Source organism: Rhinoderma darwinii, chromosome 11 (genome assembly GCF_050947455.1).
Source record: "Rhinoderma darwinii isolate aRhiDar2 chromosome 11, aRhiDar2.hap1, whole genome shotgun sequence".
NCBI classification, from domain to species: Eukaryota; Metazoa; Chordata; class Amphibia; order Anura; family Rhinodermatidae; genus Rhinoderma; species Rhinoderma darwinii.
Window position 1 is genome coordinate 55,064,640 of NC_134697.1, and position 25,478 is coordinate 55,090,117.

A 25,478-nucleotide genomic window follows, 5' to 3' on the forward strand; every position below is an offset into this window, starting at 1 on the left:
GAAAGGTGTCCGCGTTCAATGAAAGTGAATGGGTCCGTTTTTGCGAACCGCAATTACGGAGGTTTTTCACGGTCGTGTGCATGGGGCCTAAGATCGGAATACCCCTTTGAATAAGTAGGTGCTTACCCCGACCTCAGAAGCATCTTGACTTTATTGCTGCTTTGCAAACAATGGAACTATAAACAGGGACAACAATTTAGCACTAACAAATAATCCTCAGGCCCCTAGTTTCCTATAGAAGCAGCTGTAGCATTATAACTAAGCTATTATGGGGTTAATAGTCATGACTCCCAGTGAAATTATAGGCTGCGTTCTAAAAATAACAGATCAGCCGAGTAAATGGATGCCTCCACTTCATGACGGCTCCATGATAAATGAGGTGACCCATTATTTGAGGGCTGTCGTCTTCTCCACTCTCAAACATCTGTTGTTGGATATGGCAAAGTAGTCGGTCTCATCACGATTTTGGGGATGGTCTGTTCTTCAAATCTACAATTCAGTGAAGGTCTGACTGTCTGGAAAGTGTGAGTGAAGACAAGAGTATAAATATCCTACTAGTAATATATAGAAAATCAGGAAAGGACTTTTAGCTTTCATAGACCATAATGGAAAACAACACAAACATTGTAAAGTGCTGCAGAACATGTTGCCACTAATAAATAAATATATATGTGTGTGTGTATATGTAGAGATAAGCAGCACTCTGCGACAGATTCCAACACGGTAATGGGTGCAAGCAGGTAATCCAGATCCGTGGATTATAACACATAAACAAAAGAAATCCCACAGCACTCCGATAGTTCCAAAAAGTATGTGATTTATTCAGTCAACAGCTGCAACATTTCCGTCCTGCTATAGGACCTTTTTCAAGCACAGAGATCACGCTGTGCTGTGTGATTAAGTCCCACAGAAACTTTACCGACGTGTCGGGAGTGTGAATAGACATCGCATCCTGGCTGGAGGTGATGTCTATTCACGCTCAAGACACTTCAGTAAAGTTACTGTGGGAGTAAGTGACACCACAGCGTGATCTCGCGAGATCACGCTGTGCTGGGGAGTACAGATGGACATGAATGGGGAGAAGTGTATGACGCTGATGGGTCACTGATTGGTCAGCGTCATACACTTCTCTTTACAACGGCCACTTGGTCAAAAGTTAAAAAAACGCCCAGTTGGACATTCAGAAAGTAATTAGCATAAATCTAAAATTGTTAAATTGTTCATAACTTGGTCAAAAATGATCGTTTTTCAAAATAAAAACCACTTCTCTACATTACAGCGCCAATCAGATTATGTAGGAGATGGGGCACTTATAATCTGGTGACAGAGCCTACATAAACATGGTTTTGTTTTTTTGACAGGCTCTATGTATGAGTCTCTATTGTTCTACACGGTGATAAGCAGCAATAGTGTCCAGCACTCATTTACCCGCACCTCCCTGCAATTATAAATAGTGTGTACCTTTTGGCCATGCTGAATATACTAGATTACCCATTAACATGCATGAGGACTTGACAACCAAAGAATATCTGTCACTCCCTGTTATTAATACTACTTTATTTTGGTGTTTTTGCTAAAGATTTAATGAATGTTTGTATTTTTAGATTCTTCTTTTAAAGGGAATGTGACGCTAGAAAAAAATGTATTTTTTTTAGTTAAACAATTAGTGTGTAGGTGATTAAACTTTGTTCTAATTTATTTTATTTTTTTTCACGAGTCAGGAAATATTCTAATTTATAATATTTCCCAGTGCTGGTCACTAGATGGAGCAATTCCCAAAATTGCAGCATTGCATGTGGTAAAGCAACCACATTGCTTTATGCTGCAAAATTTGAGAAAACTCACTCGCTCTAGTGAGCTCTCAGAATCCCCCCCTCCTTTATCCTGGCTAGTGTCGGGAGAAACGAGGGGATTGAACGGTCTAACCTCCTACACTGTGTGTCGCCATTTTTTGAGCTAACACACAGTGTAGTAGGTTAACATACACTAGTAAACACACAGTAAAACACGTACATACACAGAAATAACTTACCTGCTCCAGCCGCCGCCGCTCCCTCCGGTCCGTCTGCTGCCGCTGCTCCAAGTGCACAAGTCCGGAAGCCGCGACCGGAAGTAGTAATCTTATTGTCCGGCCTCGACTTCCGGTCCACAGGAAAATGGCGCCGGACGTCGCACAGTTCAACTTGGACTGTGTGGGAGCGGCGCATGCGCCGTTCCCACACAGACGGAGTACACCATAGTGGATGGAACGGGCCCCGTTCGCATTCACTATGGGACTGTATGTGCCGTATTCCATGTCTGTATGTGTCGTTAATCGACACATACAGAAATGGGAAAAAAATGGCAGCCCCCATAGGGAAGAAAAAGTGAAAAAATAAAAGTAAAACCCAAACACACAAATATAAAAGTTTTTAATAAAACACAAAAATCAAACTAACGTAAAAAAAAATTTTTTCGTGACACTGTTCCTTTAAGCAAATTTTCTGTGCATGTTACTACACATGCTAGGAGGGGGCTAGTTCACACAGAGTTTTTTGCAGGAGGAAAATTCCTCCTGCAAAATCTGCTCCAGGCGTTTTTTGCACAGTGGTTTGACAAAAACGTGTCAAAACACTCGTCAAGGCGTTTTTTTCCTTCTCCCACCTATTGAAATGGAGGTTTGGAGTCGGAAACTGCCTCAAGATAGGTCATGTCACTTCTTTTTAGAGTGGAAAAACCGTCTCGCGGTAAAAAACCACCTCCGCCTTTTTCGGGCGTTTTTTGACTAGTTTTGCGAAGCGGTTTCCGCGCCAAAAAATTCTGTGTGTTCAGGGCCTAATACTTCCCAGCTTCTGTGTAGTAGAAGTATGACGTCCTTACCCAAATATGTGAAGTGTATTGTATATATTTGTATCACTGGAGCCCTATTATGCAAGCCGGGTGAAGTAAGAAGCCGACGAAGCAATCCTAAATCCAACGTAACTTGCCTTCTATGTGTTTACAGCTATTTTCTCCCCCATAAACATAACCGATCTACCCTGTCAAAATGCCACTTGCTTTGTGTGGGTTAGCTTGTTGCTGGCCTCATTCATTCATTGTATACAGAAATGCAGGCGTTTGCTTTACGTTTTCAATGTTTGTGTCTTATGCAGAGCTCATGGAATCCCTCTCCAAAAACAGCCAGTCTAACGGTACAGAGCCTCCAAATCCTCGTCACCGGAAAAATGAAGCCGAACCAAACCCATCTGCAGCTGGTGGGGAATCTGGCAAGGGCTACACACCAGATCAGCTTGGTGCCGTAAAGAGGTAACTGAAGCTAACAAATTAGTCATCTTAATATACTTCAATCTTTTGAAGGGTATCTGTATCCTGAAGCTGACTGAGAGCTAGAACCCCATTGATTTCCAATACACAGCCCATTTGGTCTAGTAATCTGTGGGGATTTTTGTTCACGGAACCCCTTGATAATATAATCTGATGATGTCTCAATGGTATGTGAGAATCTATTTAAAAGGTGCACAGAACTCTCTAAGCCAGGCTTGGACATCTCTTACTCGGTTCTAGGAGCTAGCAATGAGACCCCTCGTAGACACTGTAAGGGTATGTTCACACGGCTTATTTTCAGCAGTTTTTCGGCCCGTAAATACCCCGAAAAACATCTAAAAATACAGAGGCTGAACACCTCCAAACATCTGCTCATTGATTTCAATGGGAAAACTTCGTTTCGTTCCCATGGGGCGTTTTTTTATGCAGCCGTTTGTAAAAAAAAAAAAAAAAAAAAAAGTGCATGTCACTTGTCGAGCTGTTTTTGGAGCTGTTTTTCAGTCTCAATAGAAAATCAGCTCCAAAAACTGCAGTCAAAAGCGACTGAAAATCAGAGGCCGTTTTCCCCTGAAAACAGCTCCGTATTTTATGGCCGTTTTTCGTTTACTGGGTTTATTCTAAGGCAGGGCTCACACAACAGGGTTGTTTCACATTTCGTATGCACTTTTACTCCCAAAAGCCTGTATAAGATCCAAGCATGTTCACCCCACAGGACAGGGTCCCTCCTTTTCCCCAGTTGTAGTAGCAGCAGTCATTTCCCCAGTATCTGCAGATCAACGAACCAGGTATTGTCTCTAGAATTCAATTCCAGAACAAAACACCATCTTGGCGGAATCTTTAATGAGCACCGTGATGGTCCGTTTGATATACGTTTAATTAATTGTATTAGACGCCCCCCCCCCCCTGCACACATTACGAATTAGTTGCAAAAAATCTGAATACTTCTCGCAACATAAACAGAAGTGCTGCAGATTTAGAAACCGCACCGCAGGTCAATTTCTGCACTTTGTTTTATTTATGATTTTGCAGCGTGTGGATACGATTTGTTTCAATTTCCTCCAATTTGCTGCTACTGTAATGAAATATGAAGTATGAAAATTTCCGCAAAAACTTAATGTGTGCAGAAGTCCTAACTGTCTCAGTATACAATGTGGGTTAGGGTACTGGAAACCCCTTTGTCAGGCATCCCGGCTAACAGACATGGATGAGGGAGGATCTCCTAATGTGACAGCCGCCGTGTGGCAGGAGTGGTCAGTGACAGCCTCTGGTCGAGACGTATAGAGCTGGATACTGATATCAGTTACAGCATTCGGCAGCAGGTGGAAGCAGCGGTCTGCTGAATGCATATTGTTCAGGAAGAACGGGCCGGGTCATAGCTGAATTTCTGAAATATATTTTTTAGTTGACCTGGTTACTGGGTTTTTTTTTAGTTGTCCCCCATCCCTACTTTAAGCTGTCTTCTAGCTGGTGCATACAAACCCTTCACTAGTTAAGAGCAGGCTTGTACAATAACGAACTTGTGTGTGCAGTACAGTGTGTAGGTGGAGGATACTGTGGTAGTGGCTGCATCACAAAAGAAAAGAACATTTTGTGATAAAAATAAATGTAGGTTTATAGAACGCTTTGATCTTGAAAAGATTGCCCGTGTTTCCACAGTACATTGTGTGACTCTGGCCTTCAGGTAATAGTAAAATAGTCAATGTAAATTCATAAAATCCCCCAAAAAATGAAGATTATGCTTAAAGGTGTTGACTCACAAAAACCATTTATCACCTATCCACGGGATAGCAGATAAATGTATCCCCCGAGATCACAAGAATCCAGTGTCCTCTTCCTATACTTTGAATGGATCGGCCACACCTGCACGCTGCTGCTGCTCCATTTAAAGTCTATGGGAGTAATGGAAATAGCAGAGTACGGCGATTGGCTATCTCTGTCACTACCCATAGACGTGCAAATTGAAAGGTAGTGCCAGCCCCCCTTTTAAAGTAACTAAGTCACAATGATGCAAACAAGTGGATTATATTCAGCAAACTAAACTTTCTAAAGGGAACAGTCTCAAAACAATGATAAAATAAGGCAGACCTAGACGAACTTCATCAGTAAAGGAGCAATCGTGGTGAGAGTCTATTACAGGGGAGGCCGGCTGACTGCTCTGTGGGTACCACCACAATAATAATCAGCAGCTACCATTCAGGAGCCACACTTCACAACACCACCCCTGCAAAACCAACCCTGTTTGTAACTTCGATATAGTGTAATCTAAGCCCCTCCAGACCTAGTGATGCCAAGGACCCCTGAAATGGTTTATACTGTAGTGCTCGCAGCATACTGTCCCCACACAGAATAGCCTCTACCATTATACCTACTATACAGAATTATCCAGCATTCTGTGCCTCCTTCATAAAATGACTTAAAGGGTCTTTCCCATCTTGGACATTGACTGCATATCCGCAGCTCATCATGCTACGTTTCCGTACTCCCAATCACTACGTCCGTCAGTGGCCGGAGAGCAGCAAGAGAAGGTAGGACAGGGGTCAGAGAGCCCTTTTCTAGACATAGATGTGGGTCTCACCACTGGGAGCGACAACCTATTGGACATTTATGGAATATCCTGTGGATGTGCCATGAATGTCCAAAGAGGGAAAACCTCGTTGAGTATCCGTAGTCACTTCTCCAGCAATGCACGTATGCCAGGCACAGTGCCCCTATAGTACAACATGTATCTCTCTTATGAGCGTGCATATTAGCAGCCCCTCGAATGTAGCGCTCTTCCTGTGCCAATGGAGTAGGAGATGGGAGAAGTCCATCGGGCACAAGGGATCTGTGATGTTTTTTGTTTTTTTTAACAGGGTAGCAATATGGTATTCCAGGAATCCCTCACTACTCGCTGATTTCTGGACACTTTCTCATCACATTACCATCATATTCACAATGGTTCTTGCCACAATTGAGCTGTCTAATATTCCAATGTTGAGAGAGCTCTGAACCTGTTTCTAAGTTGAACATAACCAGTACAGGCTTTCAGCTTCTGGCTGTAAATAAGTATGTATCCATTTGTTGACCGCAAGCAGAGTTCTTGAATATGGCAAGGCATTAAAAACACAAGTATATTAGAACGCTTCTAACACAATAAAATATACAAGAATTCAATAGCTTATTCTGCCGTTGATACGTTCTACTGCTGTAAAATGATGTTTAATCAATGTAAATTGCTTAATATATTTATTACTTATAGGATAAAACAATGCAAAGATTATTATGAAATTTTGGGTGTAACAAGAGAAGCAACAGAAGACGACTTGAAGAAAGCGTACCGAAAGTTAGCGTTAAAATTTCATCCAGATAAAAACCATGCTCCAGGCGCGACTGAAGCATTTAAAGGTAGGGCACCATGTTATTCTCTAAGATAAGATGGGGCAAAAACCATACTCTAAGGCCGGGTTCACACATTATGTCTTTTGTTGTGTAATGTAAGTTGTGAACTCTGCATCAAAGTTCCAGAACCGGGTACGGTGTAAGGAAGAGGTATTTTAGCGTCAGGCGCAGGCGGTTTCTGTTGTATGAGGGATTCGGCACTGCGTTGAGTTCAGATGGGACTGAATTGTTGCAGATTTTCTGTGCAGGGTCCGCCTCGAATATCCGTGCCAGTTAACAGTACAATGCATGTTGAGGAGGTTTTCAAAGCCCCGTCTTTATGTGACAGAAAAAATCCATGCATTAAAGGCATGCTGAAGATTTTCAAACTCGCAGCGTGCCCATTCTGCTGGAGAAAGTTCAGATGTTTTTAATGTGTATTTCACTCCTTGCAATACAAAGGTCGAAATCTGCTGCAGTAAAATTCACAGGTAGCATATGTAAAATATCCGCCTGGCCTCGGCCTAAGGACACGTTCAGATGGACTTGCGGATTTTACCCTTTGTATCGCAGATAAGATGCAGCTGAGTTGCAATGCCAGACACAGCCCATAAACAAGAGTAGTAATTTAAATCCTGGATAACCCCTCTAACCACAGAGACTAGAAGTTTAATTTTATAGGACTGCAGATAATGATTATATAGGCCTGGTCCAGGGTTGTTTTGTTGCTCACCATAGCATGCTCTGTCCTTGGTTGTGGTTGTGTAGGCTCCTTTCACTCTACGTTTCTGACCTACATTTAACGTCTACATCAGAAAAGCTCCCGATGTACACTTTATGCGTGTCTATACGGCTCCACAATATCAACTGAGGCCAAAAGAGCACTTCTATGGTCTCCATCATGGGGTGTACATAGGGTATACCTTGTTTGCTAGATAGAAATTCAATCCAGAGGCATTCAGTAAAAAAAAAAATGTATACACTTATGGCATCCATAAGAGGGCTCTGTTAAACATATGCGTCTGGCAGCACCAGTGGCGTCACTGCCCCCATAGAGGGTCCGCTATCACTGGAGCGTCACTGCAGAGCGGTGCTTTTCCATCCCCTGTTGCGGGTTCCCCTCTTTTCTTACCAGCAGTCGCCCCCCTCGCAGCTTAAAGAGGCTCTGTCACCAGATTTTGCAACCCCTATCTGCTATTGCAGCAGATCGGTGCTGCAATGTAGATTACAGTAACGTTTTTATTTTTAAAAAACGAGCATTTTTGGCCAAGTTATGACCATTTTCGTATTTATGCAAATGAGGCTTGCAAAAGTACAACTGGGCGTGTTGAAAAGTAAAAGTACAACTGGGCGTGTATTATGTGCGTACATCGGGGCGTGTTTACTACTTTTACTAGCTGGGCGTTGTGTATAGAAGTGTCATCCACTTCTCTTCACAACGCCCAGCTTCTGGCAGTGCAGCACTGTGACGTCACTCACAGGTCCTGCATCGTGTCGGCACCAGAGGCTACAGATGATTCTGCAGCAGCATCGGCGTTTGCAGGTAGGTCGATGTAGCTACTTACCTGCAAATGCTGATGCTGCTGCAGAATCAAGTGTAGCCTCTGGTGCCGACACGATGCAGGACCTGTGAGTGACGTCACAGTGCTGCACTGCCAGAAGCTGGGCGTTGTGAAGAGAAGTGGATGACACTTCTATACACAACGCCCAGCTAGTAAAAGTAGTAAACACGCCCCGATGTACACACATAATACACGCCCAGTTGTACTTTTACTTTTCAACACGCCCAGTTGTACTTTTGCAAGCCTCATTTGCATAAATACGAAAATGGTCATAACTTGGCCAAAAATGCTCGTTTTTTAAAAATAAAAACGTTACTGTAATCTACATTGCAGCGCCGATCTGCTGCAATAGCAGATAGGGGTTGCAAAATCTGGTGACAGAGCCTCTTTAAGTCACTGCATCAGAATTTAGAGACCTCCCCCACCCTGAATCCTGATGCTCTACCTGGTGACTCTGGCCCTGGGGAAGCTCCTGTCACAGGATCAGGATTTAGAAAGGTGATGCACTCAGTCCTGTTGCGGGTGAGTGTCATATCCCAGTTGAATATATTGCGGTCTTCCATCGGTGGTATACCTCGTGAGTCCTTCTGATGAAAAGCTCACAACACCGTGTGAGAGGGGCCTTACATTCGCTTCAGCAGCATACAAAACAAGTCTCTGGCAAATCCACAATGTAGAGATTGTATTTCTTTCTGTAGCTATTCTCATGAAACCGTGTCCAGGCAGTGTTTAGCTGGATCTGGTTTCATACCCCATGATCCTTCGTTTTGCCATATAGACTAAGCTTCTGGTAAATATGATCGTAGGATAAAGTCCAGAGTAAATCTGATTAGCGCTTAGCTGGTAGTAAAGCAGATCTCTTGTTCTAGGACCGACTGGGAAGTTGAAGAACAACATCTACGGCCACATTCACACATGCCTATAGTAGCAGGATACCACAGCACTAGTGCATTAGCAAACCTTGTGTTAGGCTGTGTTCACATCAGCGTTGCTTTCAGTTAAGGGGCTTCGTCCGAGGTTTCTAGTGCGCTATTGATTCTGTCAAAACAGAACCCTGTCACAATGTTGACAAATGGAAACCAAAAGCAATATTTCTGTCATCATTGAGATCAATGGTGATGCAAACGGAAGCTAAGGTTTCCGTTTGCCTTTCCTTTGAGGGGTTCCTCCGACGAAAACCTCAGACGGAAAGAGACGCTGATGTGAATAGGCCCTTAAGTAAAGCACTTTTACAGCTGCTTTGTGCTTCTTTTTTTTTTTTTGCGGTTCTAGGACATGTCCTTTATGAAGAAGTGCGGTACAAAACCACATTGCATAATACATTTTTACTTGTGGTTTTCTGGCACAGTTTTTGTAGTTCAAAGGGAAATTTTAAGAATAGAGAAACACTGGGACATGCTGCAGTTTGCACTTTGGACATCCTTTTTCTTAGAAGAATCCTCAATGATAAAAGGATGTGCCGTAGTTAGAACCCCAGAAATTATCTGTAAAGCCAGCAACAAGTGTACAATTTCTCTTGCAGCGCCAGCACAAGAGATACTAAGTATTACATAGTTCCCATCTAAACGAGTGGGCTGTCCCTGTAACGCAAAGATGTGATGGGTTCTCAAACGTGAAAGACACTATGTGTAGGTGGTCTCGACAACAGCTAATAGATGAGGTTCCTAAATGGGGGGGGTCCCTTCTATTAAACCATTAAGGTCAGAGGGAACTTCATTGTTAGGAGTCTGATCTCTGGGATCCTCGCTGATCCGCACAATTACGAAGTGCCTCGTCCCCTTCATTGTGCTGATCGGCAGATGTTATAAGGATAGGCCATCAATGTTAAAAGGAGAATCCCTTTAAGAGACTCGTGGATTTTTGCCTAACCGCAAACAGACAGCTGTAACTTTTACATTTTTTTTAGTTGATGTAGTTGTATGGCTTTATTTTGCAGGCAGAGTGTGTTTTTCAATTGTACTTTATTAATCCTTTCATGACCAAGGGTCATTGATACCCCTGTGTCCAGGTCAAACTTTCCATTTCTCATATGCACTTCTTTAACCCCTTAACGACAAGCGACTGATATATCTGTCTGCAAGCAGGTGTAAGTTCCCGCATAGCGACTGATATATCAGACGCTCTGATCGGGTGGGTACTGCCAGTGTGTACCCATGTTGCTGTCAATAGCGGCAGCGGTATCTAATGTGTTTGAAAGATGGAGGGAGCTCCCTCTGTCACCCCATTGGCACCCCTGCAAAGAAATCGCGGGGCGCCGTTGGGTTTCCATGGCAACCGGGGGCCTAACAAAGGCCCCCGGGTCTGCCTTCAGCAACTGCCTATTAGGCTATGCCAGAGGCATACCAAAGCATTATATAAGCGATCACCAGATCGCATGGTGAAGTCCCCTAGTGGGACAAAAAAAAAGTAAATCGGTTAAATAAAGTTTAGGGAAAAATTTTTTATTACAGTAAAAATAAAAAATAAACTTTTTTTTCCCCCCAAAATGTGGTTTTATTTTGTAAAAGTATAAAAAAAAAATAACACCTACACATATGGTATCTTTATGATCATAACAACTCAAACAATAAGGTTAACACATTAATAAAACTGCCAGGTGAACGGCGTCCAAAAAAAACACAAGAAACAATGACAAAATTAGTTGTTTTTTTAAGTTAATAAATAAGTCCCATGTACTTCAAAATACTACCAATGGAAAACGACATATATATATATACCAGTAGAAAAAACGGCAGCACTCTAATTCAGTATATAGGTTCCAGTAATGAAGGGTGCCAGCTGATAGTCCCGATCCAAAGACCATACGTATATCCAAAAAGAAAATTCAGCAGCACTCCAATGATAAAGGTGAAATTTATTGAGCCAACATGGCAATGCAACGTTTCCGTCCCACCTTGGGACCTTTCTCAAGCATAGTGATACATACAAGTTCAGTGATTTATATAGTGTGTATACAATCAGTGTCATCAATCTCATTAGAATAATGAGGTTGATATATACATCTCAAAATAACGTGATACAGCAAAGAAAGAGTATCGAAGCGACATCAATCGATACAAATAGTGAAAACAATACGTTGATGTTAAAAACAACATAAAACATACATTTCTCATGCAAGAAAATATAACATTCTTTAAATCGCAATATTCACCAGCTGGGTGAGATTCAGAGACTGCACGACCACTTAACCAATCAGAACGCAGGTATTGTTGTAAGACGTATAACACTTGTCATTCACAGCCAGTATCTGTCCAGCTCCACTGCGCATGCGTCGGATCAGTCCGGACCGGATATGACGTCTCGCTATAGTAACTAGGATACCGATCGTTAGTAAACAAAGTCCTCATAATATTCAATTATATGTGGTCGATCCGTATAACCCGGAAATGACACAACGCTTCAAGAATTTAGACATATCGATCCTCCGAAAAGGCCATTACATACAGTACAGATAGAAAATATGAATTAACTAAAAAGATCTTTTGCTCATCTTGTCTTTACACAGCACCAACAGGGTAAATATACCCAAGTATTATACCTGCATGGGAATAGGCAGTTTACCGCACATCATAATTAGGGTGACAGAAGCTCATTCATAGTAATATATAAATAAACAAGTAGAATCCACACGAGGAAGACGGGATCCCGACCACATTCCGTGGGCGGCGGTCTCCGTCAATCAGGTTCGTGGAAAGAAACGCACACAACATCGTGTACGCGGTCCCAACCATATCACCTATAACCCGTGTAACGGACTCACTATATTTAAAATAATAAACATAAATATAAAAAAGAGGGAAAAGATGTGCCGTAAATATCACCCAGCCATGGGAAAGGAAGAAACTAATAAAATATCAAATATACTGAGAAACAGACACATTGAGCAAGAGAACATTTCAACCACCTTTCCATCGCAGATATAGCTAATATTGGTTATCGTAATATCAATAAAGTTGATCTGAAGTGGTCCTGCAGTCCCATGTTTATCTATAATAGAAAAATTATTTTGTTAAAAACATGTCAAAAATTTATGTATCACACATTTTTTCTTTTTAAAGAGGAGAACATCACCAGAAGTCGAGACACAACAGAAGGTAACAGACTCAGGGAGCAATTCTGGCTACATTAAATTCAACGTTAAGACCATTAGGTCGCAAGGTATTCAATTGGAAAATCCATTGAAGTTCACATTTATGTAGTGCCCTATGTCGATCACCACCCTTATAGGATACAGGGATATGGTCAAGGATCATAAATTTTAGATCCTTTTCAGTATGGCCATGATCAGTGAAATGTTTTGCAACAGGTAAGTCACATTTCTTTTTTCTTATTGAGTACCGATGGTTATTCAACCTCGTTTTAAAATCACATGTAGTTTCCCCTACATACAATAAATGGCAGGGGCACCAAAGTACATAAATAACCCAGTCTGTATCACAGGTTACATGATGTTTAATCTTAAATAACTTATGTGTCACAGGATGATCAAAAATATTACCCCTCTGCATAAGATTGCAGTTGATGCATCTATGGCATGGGAAATTTCCTGGTCTTAAAGACTTTAATAACACTTGTGTCCCTTTTAGCTGTTGTACACCAACTCTGGTTCTGACAAGATTGTCCCGCAGATTCTTAGATCTACGGTAAGACATTAAGGGTGGATTGTTTAGTTCACAAATATGGTTATAGCTATTTTTGATAATAGGCCAATGTCTATTCAAAATGCTGGATACACTACCGCTCAACACATATGTAGATATGAATGGTAATCTTTTGCTTTTAATGTGTTTATACGGTTTAGTCAATGTTTCCCTCGGAATACTCTTAATCTTCATTTTGTGAGTATATAATAAATGTTTAGGGTATCCCCTTTGTGCAAAACTAGCGATCATGAGGTCTAGGGACGTATCTAAATCATTCGGATCATCTACAATCCAAGTCAGATGATGAGAGCAAAACGGATTGTAGATGATCTTGTTAGAACCAGAGTTGGTGTACAACAGCTAAAAGGGACACAAGTGTTATTAAAGTCTTTAAGACCAGGAAATTTCCCATGCCATAGATGCATCAACTGCAATCTTATGCAGAGGGGTAATATTTTTGATCATCCTGTGACACATAAGTTATTTAAGATTAAACATCATGTAAGTAACCTGTGATACAGACTGGGTTATTTATGTACTTTGGTGCCCCTGCCATTTATTGTATGTAGGGGAAACTACATGTGATTTTAAAACGAGGTTGAATAACCATCGGTACTCAATAAGAAAAAAGAAATGTGACTTACCTGTTGCAAAACATTTCACTGATCATGGCCATACTGAAAAGGATCTAAAATTTATGATCCTTGACCATATCCCTGTATCCTATAAGGGTGGTGATCGACATAGGGCACTACATAAATGTGAACTTCAATGGATTTTCCAATTGAATACCTTGCGACCTAATGGTCTTAACGTTGAATTTAATGTAGCCAGAATTGCTCCCTGAGTCTGTTACCTTCTGTTGTGTCTCGACTTCTGGTGATGTTCTCCTCTTTAAAAAGAAAAAATGTGTGATACATAAATTTTTGACATGTTTTTAACAAAATAATTTTTCTATTATAGATAAACATGGGACTGCAGGACCACTTCAGATCAACTTTATTGATATTACGATAACCAATATTAGCTATATCTGCGATGGAAAGGTGGTTGAAATGTTCTCTTGCTCAATGTGTCTGTTTCTCAGCATATTTGATTTTTTATTAGTTTCTTCCTTTCCCATGGCTGGGTGATATTTACGGCACATCTTTTCCCTCTTTTTTATATTTATGTTTATTATTTTAAATATAGTGAGTCCGTTACACGGGTTATAGGTGATATGGTTGGGACCGCGTACACGATGTTGTGTGCGTTTCTTTCCACGAACCTGATTGACGGAGACCGCCGCCCACGGAATGTGGTCGGGATCCCGTCTTCCTCGTGTGGATTCTACTTGTTTATTTATATATTACTATGAATGAGCTTCTGTCACCCTAATTATGATGTGCGGTAAACTGCCTATTCCCATGCAGGTATAATACTTGGGTATATTTACCCTGTTGGTGCTGTGTAAAGACAAGATGAGCAAAAGATCTTTTTAGTTAATTCATATTTTCTATCTGTACTGTATGTAATGGCCTTTTCGGAGGATCGATATGTCTAAATTCTTGAAGCGATGTGTCATTTCCGGGTTATACGGATCGACCACATATAATTGAATATTATGAGGACTTTGTTTACTAACGATCGGTATCCTAGTTACTATAGCGAGACGTCATATCCGGTCCGGACTGATCCGACGCATGCGCAGTGGAGCTGGACAGATACTGGCTGTGAATGACAAGTGTTATACGTCTTACAACAATACCTGCGTTCTGATTGGTTAAGTGGTCGTGCAGTCTCTGAATCTCACCCAGCTGGTGAATATTGCGATTTAAAGAATGTTATATTTTCTTGCATGAGAAATGTATGTTTTATGTTGTTTTTAACATCAACGTATTGTTTTCACTATTTGTATCGATTGATGTCGCTTCGATACTCTTTCTTTGCTGTATCACGTTATTTTGAGATGTATATATCAACCTCATTATTCTAATGAGATTGATGACACTGATTGTATACACACTATATAAATCACTGAACTTGTATGTATCACTATGCTTGAGAAAGGTCCCAAGGTGGGACGGAAACGTTGCATTGCCATGTTGGCTCAATAAATTTCACCTTTTTTTCACCTTGATCATTGGAGTGCTGCTGAATTTTCTTTTTGGAGATATATATATATACACCAGTTAACGGATCAACTGTCAGTTTTTCATGGCTGTTTTGCATCAAGGTGTCTCAAAATTTGAATCCATTTCCCGGTCGTCTGACCGTTTTTAATCGCCATTTGCCATCTGTTTTTCATAGACGTTAAAAAAAATTGATGAATTTTATTAGTTAGGGTTTTTTTTGTCCCAGCCACCTGAACACACCACATTGCCCATGTAGATAGTGCCACAATACCACTGTAGATAGTGCCACATTGCCCACATATAGTGCCAGTGCCCAATGTAAATGGTGCCCATGTAGATAACGCCACAGTGTTCCCTGTAGGTAGTGGCGATATAATTCCACAGTGCCGCACCCCACTGTAGATAGTGCCACTGCAGACAGCGCTACCGCCCCCCGTAAATGGCACCTCATTCCTGTAGATCGCACCACTGTAGCGCCCTGTAGGAGCGGAATCCCTCTGGCCGGGGATTCCACTCTTATAGGTTGCCCCTGATGTCTGTTCATATATGGACAGTGACGTCAGGGGTTAACTCTAAAAGCGGAATCCCCTGCCAGAGCGGGGATTTCGCTCCAGGAGTAGCCCTGACGTCACTGTCCATATATGGGTAGTGACGCCAGGGGCTTTTCCAGAAGCGGAATCCCCGCCACAGAGCGATCTGACACTGGAGATTCCGCTTCTAGAGGGAGTCTGGGTGGTGCTATCTACGGTGGGGATGAAGAGATGGCAGGGGCTCCCTCTAGGAGGGGATTCCTCCCAGAGCGCTGGCCGGGGATTCCGATCCTAGAGGGAGCCAAGGTGGCACTAACTACAGAGGGTTTTTGTTCTACCTACAGGTGGTTGTGTGTGGCGCTATGAGCGTGCAGCGCTGCACTCATCAAACCTGTTCCAGGCTGAACGTATACAGCCGTATAGCAGTGGTGAAGGGGTTGAGGTACATGTACAGTAGCATTTCTTGGGGTTGTTCCATTGATATAATATAAAATTTCTGTCAGATCACGCAAAACATAAATTATTCCATTTAAAAAAAAGTTAACTCCTTAAAGGGAACCTGTCACATTGAAAATGCAGACAAATCTGCGGGCGGTATGTTATAGATCAGGTGGAGCTGAGCAGATTGATTTTATATATTTTTGTAGCAATAGATTCAGTATAACCTGCTCATTCTAGTGGGCAATCCTACACAGTGATTGACAGTTATCTGTATTCACCCTCATACACGGCAAGACTGTCAATCAGTGATTAGGACCACCCACTGGACTCCTAAGCCCCCATAATCCTGTACAGAAAATAGTCCAAAAAACAAACAAAAAACAGATTCGGAAAAATAAATATGTAGGCGATACATTTCCTTTTAAAGGGTTAAATGGCTGGAATTGTAGTTATCGTTGACGTCGCAGGTGACCGCACATGCACAACTTCACTTGAATGTCCTCCGTGTAAGGCCTCATGCACACGACCGTAAAAACTCCCGTTATTACGGGATTGGAAGATATAAAAAATGATTATATTTCTGAATGTTAGTGAAAAATGGTAATTGCCTGCAATCGTAATGAATTGTTGGAAGAGGTTTTAGGCCTCATGCACACGACCGTAAAAACTCCCGTTATTACGGGTCGTAACTACGACCCGTAATAACGGGCTCATAGACTTCTATTGGCGACGGGTGCCTTCCCGTTTTCTCACGGGAAGGTGCCCGTGCCGTTGAAAAAGATAGAACATGTCCTATTTCAGGCCGTAATAACGGCACGGACAGTCCATAGAAGTCTATGGAGCTCTCGTAATAACGGGTGGCTACATGTGTGCACCCGTCATTACGGCAGCGTTGCTAAGCGACGTCAGTAAATAGTCACTGTCCAGGGAGCTGAAAGTTAACTGATCGGCAGTAACTCTTTCAGCACCCTGGACAGTGACTACCGATCAGAATAAACCTGTAAAAAATAAAAAGACGTTCATACTTACCGAGAACTTCCTGCTTCCTCCAGTCCGGTCTCCCCCCCCCGTTGCCTTGGTGACGCGTCCCTCTCGACATCCGGCCCGACGTCCTGGATGACGTTTCAGGCCATGTGACCGCTGCAGCCAATCACAGGTCAATCACAGGCTGCAGCGGTCACATGGACTGCCGCGTCATCCAGGGATGTCGGGCTGGATGTGAAGAGAGGGACGCGTCACCAAGACAACGGCCGGTAAGTATGAATTTCTTTAACTTTTATTACAGAAAGGGCTGTCCCTTCTCTCTATCCTGCACTGATAGAGAGAAGGGCTGCCGATTTAGTGCAGTGCTATTTTGCCGCCAAAAACGTGCCCGTAAATCCGGGTGGAATACGGGTGACACCGGACCCATATTTACGGGCACGGGTTCGTAAATACTGGTGCAAAACGGGTCGAATACGTGTGACACCGGACCCGTATTTACGCCAGTATTTACGGGTGGGAAAAATTATGGTCGTGTGCATGAGGCCTTAGATGATGGTTAACCCCCTGATCATTATGTTGAGTCTATTTTTAATAGTTCTGTTTACACACAGGAAGTTTAATATCTCTCCCACCCCAATTAGAGCTGATTGCTGGACAACTAGCAGTACACCCTGTTAACAGTTTATCGCCGGGGGACACTACTTTATAGAATTTAAAAAAACCTGCCCAAAGCTGTTTCAGGTTCATGTCATAAATTGGTGACTCGGAGGGTACAGACCAGAAGCCGGCACATAATGTTCCTCGTGCTTGTATTAGGCCTCGTTCACATCCGCATTGGGGTCCCGTTGTGACGTTCCGTCGGAGCTTTCGGTCAGAACGGGTCCCTGAACAGACACCAACCCATCACCGCTTATTTCAATGGTGACGGATCCGGTGCCCATGGTTACAGTTTGTGTCTGTTGTGCACCGGACGCAATAGCGTAGTCTATTAAGTTGACGGAAAGCCAGAACGGGACCCCAACGCAGATGTGAACGAAGCCTTAAGGGTGGATTCACACCCCAGTTTTCAAGCAAATGCTGCTGCCAGATGTTATCTTGAAGCCAATGGGGAAATGTAAAACGCTCTACAAACAAGGCCTTTTTTTAAGTGCCTTTTTATTTTTCTTATAACATAAATTTTTGGGCCCATGGCGTTTTTACAACATCATAGTAGGCATGGTCTTGGCATTTTTTGCATGGTTTTGGCCCATAGACCTCCATAGGTATTTTTTCCCCTCTTAAAATGTCAGGGTGTTGCGATTAAAAAATTTTTTTTCATGCCTTTGGTGGTTGCTTTTTTTTTTCTCTCCTCTAAACGTGTTACAAAGAGGAATTTTTGGGTCACGTGATCTTTAAATCAGATGATTTGCTACGTGGAAATGCCACACACTTAGCAAAAACACGGAAACATAATTGCCATAAACTACATGTACCATTTTCCAAGTATTTGTGTGGTGTATTTTTGTGTGTGAAGGAGGCCTCCGTCTGTGCGCGGGGAAGGAGGCCTCCGTCTGTGCGCGGGGAAGGAGGCCTCCGTCTCTGCGCGGGGAAGGAGGCCTCCGTCTGTGCGCGGCGAAGGAGGCCTCCGTCTGTGCGCGGCGAAGGAGGCCTCCGTCTGTGCGCTGAGGGCTTCCGGCAGATTGATGGTAAACAATGGAGTAAGCAATATTGCACAGCTATGCGGTTTTGCGCCATATTGAGTACATGTAATGGTATTCCCAGTACTAGCCAGTTGATGCTGGAGATATGGAATTGTTTGAGGACCTTAGAAAGGTGTTTACTTTTCTCTTACATTCACGTAGCGGAAGAAGAGATCAGCGCTTCACAGTTAAATACGTGTCAAAGTAAAGAGGTTAGCAGGTATATAGCGGGGGGTTTAGTATTCTCATCTGCTGGTGTGTTTAGAGAACTTCACCTATTGATTAGTGTAAAAGATCATAGCTGCTGCCGTCCGGTAGTGCAAATACCTTATCTGTATGTAGAAAACGTGTGGGATAGAAATATGGGGATTTTCTGAGGCACTGCTAGTATTGAACTCCACTTAAAGCACGGGGTAGAAACAACTGTAATTTTCAAAAAACAGTTTTTAAAGCATAACATCTTAAAGGGAATGTGTCGCTAGAAATTTTTTTTTTTTGTTAAATGATTACACATTGTTCTAATTTTTTTAATTTTTTCACAAGTCAGGAAATATTATGTTATATTCTAATTTATAACATTTCCATGTGCTGGTCACTAGAGGGAGCAATTCCCAAAATTGCAGCATTGGCATGTGGTAAAGCAACCTCATTGCTTTATGCTGCAAAATTGGAGAAGACACACTCGCTCTAGTGTGCTCAAACAATCCCCCCTCCTTTATCCTGGCTAGTGCCAGGAGAAAGGACGGGGTTGAAAATTCAAACCTCCTACACTGTGTGCCGCCATTTTTTGAGCAAATGCACAGTGTAGGAGGATTAGATACAGGTCTCAGCAGACAGTATAACACTAACATACACACATCACAAACATAACTTACCTGCTCCTGCCGCCGCTCCTAGCCCCTGCGTCTGACCATATGGCCGGAAGCCGCGACCGGAAGTCGTCATCTTACTGTCTGGCCGCGGCTTCTGGTCCACATGAAAATGGCGCCGGATGTCGCTCTGCCGAAGACCTTCCTTTTGGTCTGTGTGGGAGCGGCGTACACTATAGTGAATGGAATGGCTCCTGTTCGCATTCTCTATGGGGATGTATGTGCTGTATTCCATGTCTATATGTGTCGTTAATTAACACATACAGAGATGGAAAAAAAAATGGCAGCCCCCATAGAGAAGTAAAAAAAAAGAAAAATGTACAACACAAATAAATAAAATTAATTTTAATGACATACTAAAAGCCATAATATATATAAAAAAAAATTTTTCGTGACACCTTCCCTTTAAGTTGCCAGAAGTGGAGTCTCTTGTTCGGGACCTTCAATTAGCTGGAGCACAGTGAATATGAAGAGCTGGAGAACGGACAATTTATCCAAAAATCACAGACAGACAACACTTTTTTTTATGGACCAGTTAGAAAACCATAATGAATGAAAAAATATTATTAGTGATTATATGTCTATAGCTTAGAATAAGGCTATGAACAAGTGAGCAGCATGTACCCAATAATCTGCACAAGCTCTTCCTGATAAAAAACACATTCAATTATTGTTCTTTTTTTTTTATGGACACAGGACAAAATTCCCCTATTTTTAGGGACTGTCCAGTAATTTTCGTACAGTTGGCAATCCTGGACCCAGCATGTATGTGATTTACAAGGACTGCTCATTGATTTGACTAATGCTTTATTTTCTCTTTTGGTGGTGGTGCTGCAGCGAAATTGTATTCCCTCGTAGAATACAGGTGATCGCATGGAGACCTAGCGTAGTCCATAACCAATAACTTAGTAGACTGCGCTATTGATTCTGTCAACAACGGAAACGTTACAGAACGGTGGCAAACGGAAACCATTTGGGACGGATTTGTTACAATTGAAATGAATGGTAATTCAAACAGAAACCTATGGTTTCCATTCACGGGTTCCCCTGACGGAAAGGTCTGACGGAACCCATGACCGGAGAAGTGACGCATGTCAACAAAGCCTGACTCCTGTCTCTCTGCGGAGCAGACATATTACAGTTATCTGCGAGGTTCACCAGGTTCAAGGCAGTATGCCAGTCATTCTCTATCCATATGTATAATAGAAGTATTATCTGCCATTTATTATTGAGTGGTACAATCCAGATAAAATATACTGCTAATGTATTGTAAAGGCCCTTTTACACCGGCCGGTGCGGCGAGCGCCGATTAACGAGACATTGCTGATCGGCGTTGGTTTGCTCCTATCACATGGCGCTATGGATGAGGACGAGCGGTTGTTACTACGATCGCTTGTCCCCATATATTATCATCATGTCGGGAGATGTGCTGCCGACAACGATAATATTTTACTTTTTTAAAATGATACGACCAGCAGATTATCAGGCGTTTGCTCGTTCATCTGCTGATCGTTCCCGTTTGCAGAGGGCAATTATCGGCAATGAGCGTTCTATGGACGCTTGTCTACACGATAATTGCCCAGTGTAAAACCCTCTTAAAAGACGAAGAAACCAAATTTGTTACTTTTACTAAATATTGTATTTTCTAATTGATGCATTCAGTCTTCGCTGGGGGAAGGAAGGCCACACGATGTTAAATAAAGCCTATTCTAGGGATTTCTTGAAATGTTGTGTTTCCTCTACATTGGCAGTATCGCCCATTTTTCATGCTCTTGTCTTTAGCCATTGGGAATGCATATGCAGTGTTAAGCAACGCAGACAAGAGAAAGCAGTACGATCAGTTTGGAGATGAGAAGGTCAGCGCATCACGACATGGACACTCCGACTTCCACAGAGGCTTTGAAGCGGACATCTCCCCTGAAGACCTTTTCAATATGTTCTTTGGAGGAGGATTTCCTTCTAGTAAGTTCCTTTTACGGCTAAAATGTTTTCAATCTTTAGCTGTAAAGAGAGAATCCAAACTACTTGTATTGGTGCAATTATTTAGTCAGATTTTATTTTTTATTTTTTTACTTTTAGGTAATGTTCATGTGTACAGCAATGGCCGAATGCATTACACGTACTCTCAGAGACCAGAAAGACGAGAACACCAAGGCGAAGTAAGTGTACTCTGTGTATATGAAATTGATCAGCGCTTCCAAATGATTCCGGTACTGTGTAAAGTCTGTTTGACCACTAGAGGGCGCTCTAGGACTGATGCCTGTATCTGTAAGGTAGGGAGTACACAGTACAGATATCATGCCAGATGGTCAGGAAAGACTAATTGAATTCTACACTTGCAATATAAATTCTTAATATTTGAAGTGAATTATAAGAATAACATTGCTCTGTCTCTACTTGATCCACAGTCTTAGGCCTTATTTACACGAGCGTTGTGCATCTCAGATGTGAAAAACTGCATTTTTCCACGTCCGAGGTGCATCTGTGATCTGCGCTGCGGGACGAGATGTCTCGCATCCCCCATAGAGGAGTCTATGGAGGGATGTGTGAAGCGTGAAAAAGATAGGCCATGTCCTATTTTCTCACGAACCCTTCACACGGTTTGTTGAAACCGCCACATTGAATTACAAAGGTCCGTGGGACGGCCGTTGTTTCAACAATCGTCGCACGGACGTTTAACACACATGTAAATAAGGCCTTATATTCAAATTTTGACATGGAATTACAGGTACCTGCCCCAAGTAAATGCTGACAGCAAGCTGTATGTATGCCAAATGTATGGAGCTAAAAAATGTAAAACATTTTTGTCTGTTTTGCTTTTGATAAAACTTAGGACCTATTCACATCCGTGTTCATGGGTTCTGTTAGACCTTTCCATCAGGGGAACCCAAGAACGGATACTACGCTATGGATTCTGCAAAAAAAAAAAAAAAAAAAAACCTTGCGGAACGGAGACAAACTAAACCTTTTGCAACGGAAGCATTACCATTGAAATCCATGGTAACGCAAAAGGAAAGCTATGGTTTCCGTTCTTGGGTTCCCCTGACTGAAAGGTTTAACTGAACCCGTGACTGGAACCCTGACGCAGATGTGAACGAGGCCTTAGTCTATAGTCATTAGGCTGGGGTCACTGTACCGTGCACTACTGTGGGCAGCTTGACACATGTAGCTTCCTTTCCTTTTGCTAACATCTGCTTTTTGTGTCCTCTTCTGACAGCAGAGATGTAACCAGATTCTATCAATGCTTTTTGTCAGGCTCACAGTATAAATAGACCATAGTTTCCAGATTTTATATATTAAAACTGTGAATAACTTATCTTTCTGCCCAGGGAAGTCTTGGAATGTTTGTTCAGTTGATGCCCATTCTGATCCTGATAATTGTGTCTGCCCTAAGTCAAATGATGGTGTCCAATCCGCCTTACAGCCTGAGCCACAGACCGTACGTATATACAGTGGTGTTTCCTCTAAGTGTAACACTTTACTGATGAATCCAGCTGGACTTATAACGCTGTGAGTCTGGTTCCAATGGGGTTCTGGTATTTCTAACTGTACAAATTATTAGTTATTGGCAGTGGAAGCTGCTGGAATGGCCATATTTTCCCTGCAGCAAAATGTACTATTACATGGAGACTACCTGATATCAATGGGGAACGATCTAATACATTACCGCGCTGAGATCTTTGGCTAATAGGAGAGTCCTGAGCATTTTATGATGTTTATATGCCTGGATAGGGAAGATGGACAGTTGTCCTGATGGGTTAAACCCATTTTAATGACTTTCTGAAAGACTTTGTACCTTGTTTTTCCGACTTCTATCTTGTGCGGCTTGGTACCGCCACCACCAGCCTTATTAAACCGTTACAGCCAAGGGCTGATTCTGCAGGATAGCAGTCAGCGTACATTATTTGCACTAAGAGCTTGCAATGTGTCCTTGTATTAGGAGATACAAAAGGTTATGTATACACGAGAGGCCAAACCTAATTATGACTGGAAGGCCAATTCACATTGGAGGTCATTGTAAATAACACGACAATCAACTACCTTAACCCCTTGGAGACGCAGACAATTTTAATTTTTTTATTTTCGGCCTTCCAAAAGCCATAACTTTTATTTTTCCGTCGACATAGTTGTATGAGGGCTTGTTTTTTGCGGGATGAGTTTTAGTTTTTCATGGCATTGTTTTTTTCAATTTAGTTTTCACTGCGATTATCGTGCGGTAAAAACAACGTAACTTTAGTCTACGGGTCAATACAATTACAGAGATACCAAATTGAGATTTTTTTTATGTTTTACCACTTTTACATAGAAAAAATTTGTTAACAAAAAAAGTGTTTTGTGTCGCCATATTCCGAGAGCCATAACACTTATGAGGGCTTATTTGTTGTTTTTTTTTTTTGGGGGGGGGGGGGTGAGCTGTAGTTTTAATTAGTACCATTTTTGGGGTACATGAGTGTTTAACTTTTTGAATAATTTTTTTTGAGAGCTGAGGTGATCACAAAACAGCAATTCTGGCGGTTTTATTTTATTTTTACTCTGTTTACCGAGCGGGTTAAATAACATATTAGAATAGCTCTGACTTTCACCAGTGTGGCGATGCTAGTTATATTTATTATTTTTTTAGCATTACTTTAGGGATAAAAACCTAACTGTAATATTTTTTTTTTAAATTCCCTTAGGGAGCCAGAGCGATATACTGCAATACTAATGTATTGCAGTATAATAGGAGCCTGTGAAAATCATGATAAAGGGGTTTTCCCATCTTGGACATTTATGGCATATCCACAGGATATGCCATAAAAGCCTAATACGTGCAAGTCCCACCTCTGGGTCGCGCACCTATCTCTAGAACGAGGCCCTCTAAACCCCGCTCTAGCTTACTCTGCTCCGCTGCCTCCCGGACACTTCCTGGTTAGGTGGTCGGAGGTGCCGCCCTCTCCCGATTGTTACGGCTTAGATACCGTGGTCAATAGCGGCCATGGCATCTAAGTGGTTAAATGGGCGGAATCTAAATGATCTTCCATTCCGCTCGTTGCAGGGGGGGGGTCGGCTCTAACATAAAGCCAAAACCTGCTAAGTATGGAGTGCGTTCAACCCGTGAGCCCGCGCTATCTGTCACCTACATGTACGTGAAATGGCACCAAGCATATCTAACCTGCCAGGTGATTTTTCAGAATAAACTATCATATGTATGTACATGAGAAATAACACGATTTCTGGCCATTATAGGACTTGTATCCTGCAGGCTATATCATTAAAGTGTAACTAAACTTTTATAAAACTTTTGACATGTCAGAAGTTTTGATCAGTGGGGGTCCAAGCGCTGAAAGCTAAAACTAAGCGGCAGAAGCGAAATTGTTGTAATCTGACATGACACTAAAAGCTTTTATGAGACTTCTTAAAATGTCAGTTACTTTAATTTTCAGTTTTCCCTGAGCTAGTGGGTGGAGCCAAACTGCTATCATGTCTGCCATACATTTCACACATTGGGAAGACATGCATCTCTGTGTATCTCTCTCTGCCTTTCTCTAACTCTGCTTTATCTCCCTTCTCCCCCTCCCCTACCCATGGACTTCTATGGGAAGTTGTAATCTGATCCTTCAGTGAGCTGATAATCCAGCACCTCAATGTGAGAGATTAAAGGCCCTTTTACACCGGCCAGTGCAGTGAGCGCTGATCAAAGAGATATCGTTAATCAGCGTTTGCTTGCTCGCTCCTGTCAGACGGAGCTGTGGATGGGGACGAGCTGTCGTTACTCATTGCTCGTCCCCATACGTTATGTCGGCGGCGCGTCTCCCTGTTTACGCAGGGAGAAGTGCTGCCGACAACAATAATCGTTTACTTTTTTAAAACTATACAAACAGCAGATGATTAAGCGTTTGCTCGTTCATCTGCTGATCGTTCCCGTTTACACAGGACAATTATGGGCACCGAGTGTTATATTAACGCTACTCTGCCTGATAATCGTCCTGTGTAAAACCCCCTTAAGAAGTAAATTC

At 42.2% G+C, this 25,478-nt stretch overlaps 1 protein-coding gene and 1 long non-coding RNA gene across 3 annotated transcripts in view; one reads left to right on the forward strand and one right to left on the reverse strand.

Moving 5' to 3' along the window:
- DNAJB12 (DnaJ heat shock protein family (Hsp40) member B12) overlaps positions 1 to 25,478 on the forward strand; it is a 61,804-nt gene that overhangs the window by 28,098 nt on the left and 8,228 nt on the right. For both annotated transcript variants that reach the window (XM_075841553.1, XM_075841551.1), the window contains exons 2-6: positions 3,132 to 3,285; positions 6,542 to 6,687; positions 21,265 to 21,444; positions 21,562 to 21,641; positions 22,812 to 22,921. In XM_075841553.1, coding sequence (XP_075697668.1) covers positions 3,132 to 3,285; positions 6,542 to 6,687; positions 21,265 to 21,444; positions 21,562 to 21,641; positions 22,812 to 22,921 — 670 coding nt within the window. The remainder of the gene's footprint in view (positions 1 to 3,131; positions 3,286 to 6,541; positions 6,688 to 21,264; positions 21,445 to 21,561; positions 21,642 to 22,811; positions 22,922 to 25,478) is intronic.
- LOC142663169 (uncharacterized) overlaps positions 134 to 25,478 on the reverse strand; it is a 100,079-nt gene continuing 74,734 nt past the window's right edge. The window contains exon 3 of the long non-coding RNA XR_012851050.1: positions 134 to 515. This is a non-coding gene — a long non-coding RNA (uncharacterized LOC142663169). The remainder of the gene's footprint in view (positions 516 to 25,478) is intronic.